The sequence below is a fragment of the Otolemur garnettii genome, unplaced genomic scaffold (genome assembly GCF_000181295.1).
Source record: "Otolemur garnettii isolate 467f Iridium unplaced genomic scaffold, OtoGar3 scaffold00001, whole genome shotgun sequence".
NCBI lineage: Eukaryota > Metazoa > Chordata > Mammalia > Primates > Galagidae > Otolemur > Otolemur garnettii.
This window is the reverse complement of record NW_003852396.1, coordinates 49906539-49921904: the sequence shown is the minus strand read 5'-3', so window position 1 is coordinate 49921904 and position 15366 is coordinate 49906539. Positions and strand designations below refer to the sequence as shown.

Genomic DNA, 15366 nt, shown 5'->3' with positions numbered 1-15366 from the left:
TGTTGCAACCCCTTTTTTTTTTTTGTCTACCCTTTTTGGTTCTCAGAGTGCTAACAATCAAGTTCAATTCCTTCAGGAACTTAATTAGTTCCTCCAGGAGACTGGAAGAATGTTCCCTGCAGGATCCAAATCTTCAAAAGTTATTATTGACATCAACATCCCACATAGGTAAACTGAGTTTTTGAATAACTTTAAAAATGTTTCACTCCTAAAAATAAACGGCAAAGGACTACTGGATATCTGAGAAAATGCAAAGACACAAAATTATAAAAAAATTAAGAACCGGGCAAAAAATAAATAAATAAAAAATAGCTGAGAGGAAATAGACTCTCTTTTATACTAAAAAATGTCAAAAAATAATTCTTGCTATATTCCTCAGAAACACTGGAAAGATATTCCTTATGGGAACTGGAAACAATTTCAAAAAGAACATCTAGGAAGCAACAATAAAACAGGATAGCAAAAGTAAATAACTCAGCAAATTTGGAAGATAACCTTGATGACATGACTCCACCACCTCTCAAAAAAAGAGCAAAAATGAGATAAAGACAAGAGAAAAGTAAGGTAGAAGGAATGTAACAATTAGAAAACCAATTTAAAAGGTATGAAACACAAATGACAGGAGTTTCAGAAACAACAGCAAAGAAAATGTAAACAGTTAAAAAGTAGTTTTTTAATCCCATCAATGAAAGTGAAAGCAGGAATTTCGGAATTGAAAAGCTCTTCAAAGTGCCCAGCCTACTGATTTAATAATAGGTTGGCAAAAGTACATTATCTTCAAATTTTATAGCACTGAGGATGAAAAATGAGGCCACAAGTTTTTGGAGAGAGAAATGTAGATTTCATACAGGATTAAGAAGAGAACAGCTCGATACTTCTAAAAAGCTGTACAGAACTAGGAAACATGACAATAGAGTTAATCCTACAATAGTCTAAAGAAAAATGCTTTATAATCTAGACTACTGTGCTCATGCAAATTATCAACCAAGAACAAAGGAGGAATAAAAACGTGTTCATTTATGCAGCATTTGAACAACTGACTTATCTCCGATGTACTCTTTCTCAAGAAGCTAATTAAATATCTGTTCCATAAGAATGACGGTATAATGAAACAAAAAAGTAATACAAAAGATTCAGAGACCAGAGCTGCAACAACTAAAAAGTATCGAAAAGACACCAGAGGAACACAGCTGTGGGGTGGACCCACAGACCTTTCAGTGTGGAGTGGTGAAGACCAGAAGGCACTAGAAAATTGTCCTTCTTCAAGTTATGAAATAGCAACTCCATTTGGATGTATTAGAAGGACATCATTATTTGAGGAGAATCTGAGGCTGACACAATATTGAGCGAATGAAAAACCGAACAAACAAAACAATAATATAATCATTAAATCCAGGAAAAACCAACATTTGTGTAATAAAGAAGTCATGATAGCTGAGTTCATAGCTCACCTATAAATATCATCTACAGAGACATCGTAAGGTAAACACTCTATAGTGATCAACTAATATTTTAAAAGAGAGAAATGGGGAATGTTTGGTTATAGAAGTTTGCATTTGCATGTGTGTAGGGGCGTTACGGGTGTGAAGTCGAAAAAAAGCTAAATCCTCATTTTCCTTGGTGGAAGCTCAATATCTAATACCTAAACCTGAAAAAAAAAATAGTACTATAAATATACCATTATTATAGATAAAGGGAAGAAAATGTTTCTGGAGAAGAGACATAGAGTAGAACGAAGGCAAGGAATTGCTACTTGTCACGACTAACCATATAAAATTATTTTATTTTTTACATTATGTGCTTAGAAAAAGCCAAACAGGCAGTTCAGTTAGTAGAGTGGCAAAAGACTTACATAGGTACTTTACAGAATAGTAAACCCAAATTGTTAATAAGCATAGAATATACATTCAACTGCATTAGCCATCAAATAAGTCCAAGTTAATACCATCATATAATACCATACCATTAGTGAGGCTAAAATTAAAAAGACCAATCATCAGTAAATACCAACAGATTTACAATGCAAGTGCAATTCTCCTTTAATGCTATGGGGAGCATTGGTAGGTACAACCACTCTAGGAAACTGTCGGCAGTATCTATCAAAACTCAGACCAAGCTTATCCAGAGACTCCATTTCTAGGTAGACAGATATGTACAAATATATAATACAGTCACACAAATACATGTACAAAAGTATCTATGGTAGCAAAATAACCCAACCGGACGCAACCCAGATATCCTACTGTGGAACAGATGAATACATTTTTGTCTACTCACAAAATAAAATGCTCTTTCACAGTGAAAAATACAAACCAAAAGTAAAAGCAACAGCATGAACAAATCCCACACGTGTAATGTTCAACAAATGGAACCAAACACAAAGGAGGCCATGGAGTTTGATTTCATTTATATGATATTCAACAACAGGCACATCTGGTCTACATTGTCATAAGTCAGGATACTTATGATATCCTGACTCCTCCTTGGGGGGTGGGCGGTCCTGGAAGAACACAAGAAAGGGGACTTGGAGATACAGATAATGTTCTATATTTTGATCTTGGTGCTGTTTTCAAAGGTGTTTTCACTTCGTAGAAATTCATTGAGTTGCACCTTAAGTCTTTCTTGCTTCTGTATGTAAATATTTCACCACAATTTTGCTAACTTTTTGTGAGTATTCTAGACTTCCTGCTTTTCCATCTTTCTGCACTCTTAGGATTATTTCAAGGCTCGAGAGCCAAGGGACTGTGGTCTTTCCATATACCTGGAGATCATGCATCTGAAACAATATCAGGCGTGCTGTTCAGTGCTTCACATCATTTTACTGAAAGGGAGTGCCATAGTAATTTTCTGACAATAAATTAAAAAGTACTTAAAAGCTCAGCTCACAGTTCTTTAGAATGGCCTACTCCACAAGGGCACTGCCAGGCAATTTAAGAACCAGAGAAGACAGAAGTATCGTATCTGGCCAGGCGTCTCTGGATCAGGGATGTGCTATAGGCCAGGGCTTGTCTGCGGGAGGAAGAGAAGACTTACCCCCCTGAAAGGTACCATATAGTTTACATATGAGAATGATTTATTTTCATGGATGTTAACATGTCTGTTGTTTAGAACATGCCATGAAAATCTCATCTGTTCTCATGTATATTTCCCATAATGAATACCCTGGAGTAGGAAAAATGGAAATAGCAGGGAAAGGATGGAAGAAAAATGGTTTGGATATATACTGTCATTTTTGTTGGAAAACACGACGGGCTAATAGTCACTATAACCATTTAACAAGGATTTGAAGGGTTTTTTGAGGGAAGAAAGAAAAACAAAACACGTTGCCTCGGCTATAGGGGAGAGTCAACATGTTTGGGTGGTGGAAGAAACAGAAGAAAAAATAAGTAAACAGGCAATTCAATGTGATATATTCTAAGAATAAAACTAAGTCGACACGGAGGACATTGGAGAGGTCCCATTCTTGACTAAGGAATCTGAAAAATACTACTGAATAGAATTTACATTGAGATCTATGTAGGAGGACAGGGGAAGATGAAGACTAATACTATGAGAGAAGGAAGGAGGTGGAGAAGGAGAAGCCAGAGATTCCAGACATAGCAAATGGGCAGCGGCTGGAAGCAGGAAGGTTGTTTCTTTTTTGTCTTTTGAAAATCTGACAGCCTTCAGTACAGGATGAGCATTGAGTATAAGCTGGAATGGGGAAGATGCTCAGAGAGAGTCATCAATACTGAAAGGAGGTTGGAGTTTATACCAGAAACACTGGAAACTATCAAGTTTTTCAGCATGGAAATAATTTGATTGTATGATATTGTATAAGGATTATGCTAGCTACCATATAGGAAGAACATTTTCGTAGGGAAGAGGACAACTGGGAGTCTGGAGGCTTGCTTTCTGATATTATTGCAAGCAAAAATAAATAGTAGTTGTGGTTTAGATTAGGCAGTAGGATGGAGAAAAAATAGATGCATTGTGGCGATGGATTGAATGGAAAAGTGAGGAAGAAGAAGAAATGAAGGAGAATGCAGTAACTCTAACTACATGTGATCTGAGAAAGTCAGGGATGAGGTGTGTGATTGACAACAATAATCTTTCATTCTTCCTAAGACGTATCACATTATTGTGGCTTTGAAGACTAATATAAAAGCTGAAAGGGACTCTTTTTATTATATTATCTATGTATTCAACAAATGTTTAGAGACTCCCTCTTGCCACTGGCAGCGGTGAGGAACCTGAGGCCTCAAGGCCATCTGTGGCCCTACAGATCCCCAAATGCAACTCCAGGACCAAAAACAAATTTCACAGACTAAATGCCTTTATTAAAAGGATTTGTCCTGTAAAATTTGAATTCAGCCAGAAGGACATACTCAAGGATCCAGAAGGTCACATGTGACCTGAGGTCCTGGCTTCCCCACCCCTTCTTGCCTTGATGGAGTTCCTAGAACCAAACAGTAAGTGGTATGGTGTTGGAGAGTGACGAAGTCCCTGAAGAACAGTAACACAGGGACAGGGAGCAGGAGACACATTACTAGTGGATGGGGTCTGTCTGAGGAGGTAACACGTGAGCAGAAACCCTCAGGACGCGAGGGAGCTGACCATGAAAATACCTGGGAGAAGATGGTTCCACACAAACCAAACAGTAAGGAAAACATAACTAGCACGTTCTAGGAAAACTGAGAAGACAATTATGGCAGGAAAAAGAGGATAAAAAGTGAGAGAAAGCACATTGGGTGGTAACGACAGGGATGTGATAAGGAAGTAGGCCAGAGCAAGGTCCTTGAAATGATTTTGGCTTTCACTGAGTGAAAATGGGGAGCTATGGAAAATTTGCGGCAGAGGAATGCCAGGATCTAAATTATGTTTTAAGTATGTCTCCTGGGCTGCCATGTTGAAAGCAGACTACAGGCTGGGTGCAGTGGTCTCAGCCTGTGATCCTATTACTCTAGGAGGCCGAGGTGGGTGGATCCCCTAAGTGCAGGAGTTTGAGATCAGCCTGAACAAAAGCGAGACTCCATCTCTATTAAAAATAGAAAAAATAGCTGTGCATGGTAGCCCCCGCTACTTGGGAGGCTAGGCAAGAGGGTCCCTGGAACACAAGAATTTGAGGTTGCAGAAAGCTACGATGATGCCATGTCACTCTGACACTCTACCCAGGGCAACAGGGTGAGACTCTGTCCCCGCCCTCCCCCCCCAAAAAAAAATATACTACAAGAGCATAACAGCGGAAAGGAGATGATTTAGGAAGGTTTTACCATAATCTAGATTAGAGATAATGATGATGTCATACACAAGGGTGGCAATGGTGGATATCACATGAAGTTTGGATTTCAAAGGATTAGGATGGGCAGTGTAAAAGAAAGAAGAATTCAAGGATGATTTCAAGGTCTCAGTGCAGAGCAAAAGGATAGATTTGACCATCAAATGTCACAGTGAAAGACGGTCAAGAGAAGCAATCTAAGAGACTCTTCTGAAAGATGAGGGATCCTTATAAACTATCTTTTCTATTATTTTACATTAATATCATACATGGATGATCAATATGTACATCTCTATATGTGTTTTACTCTGAGAAACCATTCCAAATAAAAGCTCAAAGATTTGTAAAACTAAGGTGCTTTTCAGAGACTAGAAATAGGGTAGAAATGGGCTGGAGTTAAAGTTTATGTTAAGGAGAATTAGGAGATAAAGCTGGAGAGGAAGGCAGACGTCTAATCATGGAAGTTGTTATATATTATGCTGGGGAATTGGACTTTATCTTTTAAGCAGTGAAGAGACAGTGAAGGGTTTTTCTTAGCAAGATAATCTTTAATCAAATAATCTTCTAGGATCTCCCCTCATGGACTCAATCTGTTTGGCTAAAATTGCTGCCACCCACAGATAACTTCAAGGTTTCTGGTTAAACTGGAAAATGCTTTAAAATTGCATTAGCCCACCAAGCCAGAAACTACTTATCTTTTCAACCACTACCATAGTCATCTTCCTATTTGATTCATCCTATTTGGGACCTAAGTGAACATTTTCAAGCAACTACCTTTTCCAATCAGTGAATCGGATGTAAATCGTTAAGAGTTCTACTCCTTTTAGATCAGTCTATTGGCTTCAATTAGCCTTTTTCCACATGATCTATAATGGAGTACATATTCTTAGCCATAAAGATTTATGGCTTGTTAGTAGGAAAAGTTTGTAATTTCTGGGCTCTACTTGATCACATTTTTAGAGAAAGCTGGATTTCCTTTATATTTAGCCATTGGGCTTCAAGTTATAATGGTGTTGTATTTCCAAGAGCATTAAATTAAAAACGAGTGTATGACCCTAACTCTTGATTTTCATAGTTCAGTAGTATAGGCTTTCCTGGTGGGAAGAAAGTGTTGCTTGTCTTCTAAATCATCAGGAATTACTTTTTACATTACACACTAGACAAGGATCCCTAATCGCTTTCATTTGTTTAAGGGAGAATGACAATTTATTTAAAATATTGGCTCCATTCTCTTATGGCAAAAATCTAAGCATTTTATAAAAGGGCAGAATAACAAAGCTATTGGAAATACACAAAAAATTCTGTACAGTTCTTATTGATGGCATCCTTTCCCCTCATCCTTAAGATGAAATATCTTAAAATATTTAAAAGACACTTAGATGTGTTTTAAATAAGATTTGAATTGAAGTTTTTACAACTTGCGATCTATAAAATGAAAAGACCGGACCATATGAAATTTAGGGATCTTGTCTATACTCATTCAATTATTCATTTATCAAATATTTTTAATTCAATGTCATAGAATACTGAAATTAGAGTTTTCTTTCCATGTCAGAGTTTGATAGATAATACTATAAAAATTGTTAAGGACTCCCACATGCCAAACTGGGTACTAAAATACCTTTACAACACTAGCAAAACTCAGAGTACCTACACTAACCATTAACCACCTTCCACATGCTTGGACAATCACTCCCAGTTTGCATGAGAAAGCTGCAGTCTCCCTTAGTCCTATGGCTAGTCTGTAGTGGAATCTGGGAACAGAATCCAGGTTTCCTGATGCCAAATGAAGAATTGGAATGTTTGTTTTTCTTGACTGAATTTTGGGAATCAACAAAGAACTATGGAAATATTTGCAGAAGCATACATGGAACAGCCTTTCGAGTCCGATTTCTGATCTTCCTATGTACAAAGTCACCTATGTGATCAATAATACAGGGAGAACTTGATGTTGAATCTTTCAACTCCAAGACACTAGAGAAAAAAAATACCAAAAAAATATTTTCCAAGTATCATACCTAGGTTAAACATGCTGCTATTTCCGGTGCTGACTTCACTCATTCTTTCCCCAGAGCAGAATGCTCATATAAATTAGTATGTGTCAGCTTGACAAGTTAGAACATAAAATGTCTATGGAACAGAGAGACTAGGAGCTGGAAAGATAATTTGAATAAAAGCATCTTCCTTATAAATGGCATAGGGAGAGGTCATAAGGGCTGGTAGAGGTCCAGAGAGACTTCGGAAGCAGAAGATGCATCTGAGCGTGGCCTTACTATTTACCTGCAGAGTATCCTTGGGAAAGTAGCCTATTATTTCTGAGTCTCACTTTTATCCCCTGGTTAACCGAGGATAAAATTAGAAGCAGCTATAATCTCTAGATGCCTACCGTGTGCCAGGCACTCTACCAAGTGACTTAAATAGACTATATCATTTAATCTCACGATAATATTAGAAGGAAAGTAACATTGATATCCCCTCTTTAGTGGCAAATTGAAGCCCAGAAACATTAAGCATATCTGGTCCAGTGTCATAGGTCCTGGGAAATAGCGGCACCTCAACTTAAACAAAGCTGGTATGACTTCATAGATTGTGCTGTAATCCTGATTTAGACACAATAACATGTTCAAAGGAATATATAAAACAATGCATATCATTGAACAAAATATTATGTCTCATTACTCTCAGGAGATCATCATCTACTTGGCCCCCCATACAATCTGTTAGCCTTAATTACACCTGGGCACAGATAAAGTTCTCCAGAGGCAGCAGATTATAATGCAAAGTATATGAGATGTGGATTTAGTCATGTAGGGGTTAGAATCCCAGCTCCATTATTAATTGGCTGCATGACGCTTACACATGCCCTCACATGTGTCCAAAAGGATGAAACTAGTCACCCCACAAAAAATAACAAATGCAAAAGTTTGGCACTCAGAACAGATGTTTAGTAGCTTAATACAAGTTTTGCCACACAGAGGCAGAGCTAGTGTTGAAACTGAGGCCCCTGCTTTGCCACCCAACACTCTTTTCTGATGCAGGCTGCATTTTTAGTTCAAACTCCGTTTGTGAGCAAAAGGCCCTGATCTCGACCAGTTAGTTGAAATGACTTGAAACCTTGTTCTCTGTCTGGAGCTGAGAATAAAAATGTCTTGAGATGTTCCCTATGTCTGAAACCTGGTGAAATGATTATCCTACAAATATCGAGGATAGGCTGATGGAATAACTCCAACTGGCTCTAAGAATTGAGTGGCAACTCCATTTTGTATCTGAAGGAAAGTGTGTTGAATCTTTCGCCCAATTTCTCTATTGCAGCTGAAAGAAAAAGGTTGAGTGGATTGAAGTGCAGAGAGGAAAGGGGGCACTAAGCCATCACAGACTTCTCAGGGGCTTTGAATGTGAATGACCTCAGTCGGTGTGGGTTTAAATTCCTCTTCTCTTCCAGCTCAATGCCTCTTTTCTGTCATTCTTAATTTCTGGAAATATTCAGTGCAGAAAATTCTTCACCCAAACTCACATTCATCTACCTCAATGGAATTTTAAAAGAGCATCTGCCTGGGTCCTTTTACTGGTGGGTTTACCTGGATGCACAGCTCAGAGAACCCCCAGATCCTCCTATTTCCTTTTTAACAAACGATACCGCAAAAGCCCTGGTTAGCCTTTTCTGGTCATCCGCGCTACAAAAATGGCAACATTAATTGCAGAAGTTGTCATTGACTGAGCACGCAACATGTGCCGGGCAACCCAAGAAAGCTCAAGTTGACAAAGGTTTAGTAACTCTCCTATCTGTTACGAGTTTGAGGAGCTACTTTTGCATTCATTTTGCTCCCAGATGGCCTTCCCACAATTCTGTGATAATTGGAGAGGGAAGAGAAGAAATATTTTCTTCTCTGTTAGGAGCATGTTTAACAAACACTTGAAAAAATGTTCACTGTCCCTGATCACCAGAGAAATGCAAATCAAACTATCCTGAAATAGTACCCAATCCCAGTAGGAATGGCCCACATCACAACTCTCAAAGCTGCAGATGCTGGCGTGGATGTGGAGCAAAGGGAGCAGTTTTACTGCTTGTGGGACTGCAAACCAATACAACCTTTTGGGAAGGAAGTATGGGGAATCCTCAAAGAACTCAAATTAGATCCTGCAATCCCATTACTGGGCATCTACCCAGCCTCCCACCCCCCAAAAATCATTTTATCATTAAGACATTTGCACTACTAGGGATTTTTTCCTAAGCATTATTTAATTCTGAATGGTCTCACTACAACGAAAATGGCAAGTGTTCAAGATGATAGATGTGGAAACAATGTGATTTTTACAACTTGGGGTGGGGGTGTTAATAGCATTCAGTGGACAAAGCTACTAAATATCTTATAATATACAAAGTAGCCCTCTACAACAAAAAATTATCTGTTCTAAAATGTCAATAGTGTCAAGGTTAAGAAATTCTCATCTAGACTTAATGCTATATTTAATATTTAATCTATGTTTGTTGCTACATGCAAATTTATAAGCAGAGATATCATGTAAGAAACTCAGTCTCACTTGTTAGAAGATGATGCTTCACTGCTGTGATTGGTAACATGTGTCTGGCGACACCGCAGCTCCTTGATTTAACATGGGAACGGTCTCCAGGAGGACTTTGTGCGGTTTCATTTTGTTTTGTGGTTGGTTACATTGTGTCAAAAGTGGCGCCCTCCCCTATGAACTCTTAGCCAGGTTGAAAACAGAGCTGCCACCAGCTGCCCTTTTCAATCTTAAGTAGAGCAAAACAATTTCTCTTATTGATTATTCACTCATGTCCTTATATTTCCATGTTAACCATAAAACCAAATCAAAGCTAAGCTCACAGCAAAGGAACTCCTGAAGGGGAAGAAACAAACGAAGGTGCCACGTTGTCCAAAAACCAAAGGAGGCACAATGTTTGCTTAGCTTGAGTGCAGTTATGAAAAGTTTGACTTTTACTAAAATCCCATGAAGGGAAAGTAAATACAGAGCTGTTCATCTCTGTGTTCCATACCAAACACGCGCGGGACTGTTAACATCATTATATCCCAGGTAGGCACTTCTTTACAAATGATTTCAATGATTTAACTAAGCATACTTGAATTTTGAAAGGCTGAATATCGCAAGCAATGAATAAAAATGGTAACGAGGAGGGCCAAGGGAATATGTTTCAGACTAAGCATAAGTACATTCTCTAGAGCTCAAATGGGACTATTTAGTTAGTCCTGAAATAAAAACAAATCAAATAAAAGATTTAGTATAATCACGCCACCAGACGTTCACACTGGATTTGCATTTTTCCTGTGGCACTTTGGGTCTCGAGGCATGGCGCGCCACTATTCAATGGCAAACAGACTGACTTAATGTTTATTGCTAATGATCAACATGACAAAATAATTCAGAGATACGGCACGGGTTTTCAGCATTTATCTTACAGTTCGTCCAGATCCCTCACACACAATTAACCTAAAAAATGTGTGTTTTATTCTTTCCATGAGAAATATCACCACATCAGAATATGGACCAGCATTCAGTGAAATGACTTTTGCAGTAAGATAAGAGAAAACTTATTTTATTTTACGGCATTTGTTTCCTTGCGATCATTGGGTAAGAGCGCAAGAATGTGACATTCTGCACCTTAACTTTAATATTCCTAGAGGAACCCGCGGCCTGCCTGACTCTGTGTTACTTTCACTACTGGTCTTGATTTGTTCCTTTTCTATAGTTTTCCTTCTCCATGTTATGGACCAGAGAGTCAGCACTGACTCATTTACCCACTTATTGAGCAAAGACAAGGACAAAGGACAAATCAACAAGGCATTTGAAACCATAATCAATTTTTCCTGGGCTGCCATTGACCACAGACCCTGGTTTAAGGTCATGTGTTTCCCCAGTTATTTATAATTAAAAAAGAAGAAAAAGAAGAAGATGATGCCGTTTACAGTAGATGCTGTGGTACAGTATCCTACATTTCTCGGAGAAAATGCAGATTTGTGAGCCTACCCCCTGATATTCTAATTCACCAATTCTGGAGAAGAATCTGTACTTTAACAAAAAGTCCACATATTATCCTTGAAAAACACACTCAAGGTTTGACAGTACAGCCTTTGCAGTATGCAGCTTGGATTTTATTCTCAGTTCTAGTAATTACAGAAGTTATCTAACACTTACCTTAAATAAGCTTGTGTTTGCCATCTATAAAATGGGAATAATCATATTCATAATATCTGTCTCCTTTGTTGTGTTCTTAATATTAAAATGTTCCTTTGGAAAGCCTGACACATAATTAGTACATAATAAATGACATAATTAGTAAGAGTTCCACCATCATTGACATTATTGTCATCATCATTCTGTTTCCATTAATAATTCTTGTATATTTATTTTATGGAAATACGGCAGTACTAGAGGAAGAATAAGAATCCTCTGGATTTTTTTTTTTTTTCATTTTAGGAAATCTACTAAAAATGAAATGTACTTCCCTAAGGGCATGTGTGCTAAGTTATCACTAAGTTTCTTTGTTTCTGGGAAGAATCTTTCAACTCCGTGCGTAACTCACTTATGCTGCCCAGAGGCCGTCCTGGTCCCTTTACCTGTCTTTTTAAAGAATAAACCAATCAACGATTATTTAATATATGATGCGATTTGTTGATCCCAAAATAGGTAAACAATGAAAAAAAAAAATTGTATACTGTTTTTCTTGTTGAATATATAGTTAACTTTGACATGTTTTTAAAACAATTAAGTCACCTTATAAATAGGCAGTCCAATGTAATATATTACTCAGGGTAGGATATAATAAATGAGCTCATTTCAAAAACGATTCTCTAAATCCAGAAGCTTGTACACATGGAGGAAAGAACTCGAGACCTTCACTTATATCTTTAGTATCAGATGACGATACCTCCCCCGCACCTAATAATAGGAATAATGACGACATCCTATTTCTGTTTTGCTACGCTATGATCAGAGAAGCAGCCAGGGTGTGAAATTCCCGACTTGGAGAAACACAGTATAGTGATTTTAGCCTAATTAAACAGATGGGAAAATAACCTGAAATATTCCCTTTTACATGGTCTAAACCCCTGGCTTGAAATAACACATACATCGGCCCGGAGCATTAAATCTCATCTGTGCACAGACAGGAGGACTTCTCTAATCAATGAGAGAGCTAGATAGTTTCAGGTGTAAACAAAACATTTATTGCAAATAGAAATGTGCACATAATGGAATCTTACATATACTAATTGGTTTATATTATCAGGGCTATGAATGATAATGCTCCTAATAAAACAATAATGGAATAAAATCCCAAGCACACCGATGAACCTGCTGCTGGAGTTATTTAATGTGCCTTTTTTGCACGGAGCGTGTGCTGCTCATTTAGATTCCACTGACGCAGGAGATGGTTATAATTCCAGTAGCTGTGTGTGACGCTACCAATAGATGATAAGTGGGGCAGGTGAGTTCATCGTGCTTTATCTGTAATTAGCACTAAAAACACGCACGGCAAACTATAGCAGAGAAAAGACTTGACCTTGCTAAATTAGACGCTTTGGAGTGACGGCAAAAGAAGCTCTATTTTCAGAGAGAGAAAGCCTATTGTGTGGTTATTGAACAGTACCCACTCGGGGAGAGTCACATCCACCATCAAAACACCATGTATCCAGTCAATCCGTGACACCAGACTGCTGCACAAGGAGCTCCCATTCTTTCCCAATCATTCCTTCCACCGATCCCTCTCCCTAACCCCCAAAGCAGGTTAGATTACCTTTCTCGCAGTGGCTTCCTGTGAATCCCGCTGGACAGACACATTTGTTAGGAGCCACACACGTCCCACCGTATCTGCAGCCCTCTTCACAGAATGCTGTCGCAAGAGAAGAAGGACTTCTCTTAGATAAAATGCAATAGAGACACAGTAAACAGCATGAGCACTGAAACAAGCCTTTCCTTTCTTGCACGGGAAATAGAAATCAACGCTGATATAGTTTTATAAGTTTCTATACACAAAAATAAATAAATGTAAGAATACCAAATTCACTGGTTTATATGAAATCAATTGAAGTAATAAATGTCACAGGCATGTGCCAAATGGTAGCAAACATTAGGAGTCATTGTTACTATTAGCAATATACATAAATTCAAACAGGATAAACTGAGTAACTAGAAAACGTAGGGTCAGAGTTAAGGCAAAGGGTTATTTTGTTAATGCTCACATGATGTAATCTACTCTTTTTCCATAAACATGTTTATTTATTTTTATTCATTTATTTTTGGGGGGATTTTAGTCATTTATCTTTTGCTTGGGATTCATTGAGGGTATAAAGAATTAATTAGACTACACTGATTGTGGTTGTTAGGTAAAGTCCCTCTTGTATTTTTGTCCCATCCCCAAGAGGTGTGCCATACACCGGGACCCCCCATTCCTTCCCATCCCTCATTCCCTTACCCCACCCCTTGTATCAGCTCATCTACTGCTTCCTATTAGAATAGAGAACACTGGATTCTTGTGTCTCCATTCTTGTGATGCTTTACTAAAAAGAATGTGCTCCACCTCCATCCAGGTTAATACAAAAGATGTCAAGTCTCCATCTTTTTTAGTGACTGAGTAGTATTCCATGGTATACACATGCCACCGCTTGTTAATCCATTTCTGGATTGGTGAGCACTTAGGTTGTTCCCAAGTTTTGGTGATTATAAATTGAGCTGTGATAAATGGGGAAAAAAAAGCCCACATAACCAAGGCTACTCTTAGTAATAAAAACAAAGTTGGAGACATCACTCTACCAGACTTCAGGCTATATTACAAGTCTACAGTAATCAAAACAGCATGGTATTGGCACAAAAATAGAGACACAGACATATGGAACAGAATAGAAAACCAAGAGATGGAACCAGTCTCTACTTGCCATCTGCTTTTTGATAAATCAGTAAACATCTTTCACGACAATAAAAATCTTCTACATTTAAAAAAAGTTTTGGTAATTGATATAATTTTTGCTAACATAATACATGTGAGTCACCTCTTACTTTTGAACCTGCAAGCTGTTTCCAATACCTTGGTAATAAAAACAATGCCTTGTTTTTATAACCTCAAATTATTCCTTCACAGAAATAGCATCAGTGTGGAAATCAGCTGGTTCAGTGGGGACAGACTTTCTTAAGTTTTTTGATAAGCATTACATAGTGATCCTAAGTCTTCCTAGACCAGGTCTATTCTCACGACACACTTACACAACTTAGAAGAACATAGCTCCCTGTGCCTTTTCACTCCATTATTAAATACAAGTGTAAATTTCCGTGTAATTGACTGTCATCTCCCACCTTATCCATTAGACTGTAAGACCCTTAGAATAAGCAAAATATTGTTTTTACCGCCATTGTATCCTAGCCTCAATATATTATCACATAGTGGATACTCAAGAAAAAAATTGTTAAATGAATTAATATATATTTTTCAAGTTGTTCCAACAGAAAAACTGTTGTTCCAATAATTCTGCAGCATTTCCATCTAGAATCATTTATTATCAAACCTTGCTAGATAACTATTAATTCAGTGTGTTAAACTTGAAAAAGCTCTGGTTAATGAAGTAGATTGCCACAGTTAACCCTGAATTGGTTTTATTCCCATGAGAGTGGGGTAAGCAAATGTTTTAACTTTTACTTGAAGTTAAAAAATGCCACCTTGGAAAACTGTCAGGCCTCTATTCTGCCATCATCCCATAATTAATATAAATCTAACGTTAAAAAGCCACAAGTTGTGTTTCGTTGGTTTCACGCTAGTCCAAGTATGTGAAACTTCTCACAATCCTGTGATTTTCCACATCATTTAATATTTCTTGGATGATTTAACATTCTTTAGCTTGAGCAATTAATTTGAGTTCCTTTGCCTCTGCCAGAGGACAGCCTGTACTTTGGAATTCAAATAATATTTCCTGTCTCCAGCATCTTAGGACACTTAGCCTTATTCAAAAAAAAAAAAAATATTTAGACAATATCTGCCTTGGGATGTTCATCACAAAAACCAAGCTATAGAAAATATATGGATACAAATGCAGGCAGAATCTCCTGGCCCCCAAATCACACTTTGTGGGCTCTGATAACAT

General features: G+C 37.8%; 1 protein-coding gene across 3 annotated transcripts in view; it reads right to left on the bottom strand.

Moving 5' to 3' along the window:
- Positions 1-15366, bottom strand: part of NELL1 (neural EGFL like 1) — an 821103-nt gene that overhangs the window by 156236 nt on the left and 649501 nt on the right. For all 3 annotated transcript variants that reach the window (XM_003781182.2, XM_003781183.2, XM_003781184.2), the window contains one exon: positions 13032-13127. In XM_003781182.2, coding sequence (XP_003781230.1) covers positions 13032-13127 — 96 coding nt within the window. The remainder of the gene's footprint in view (positions 1-13031; positions 13128-15366) is intronic.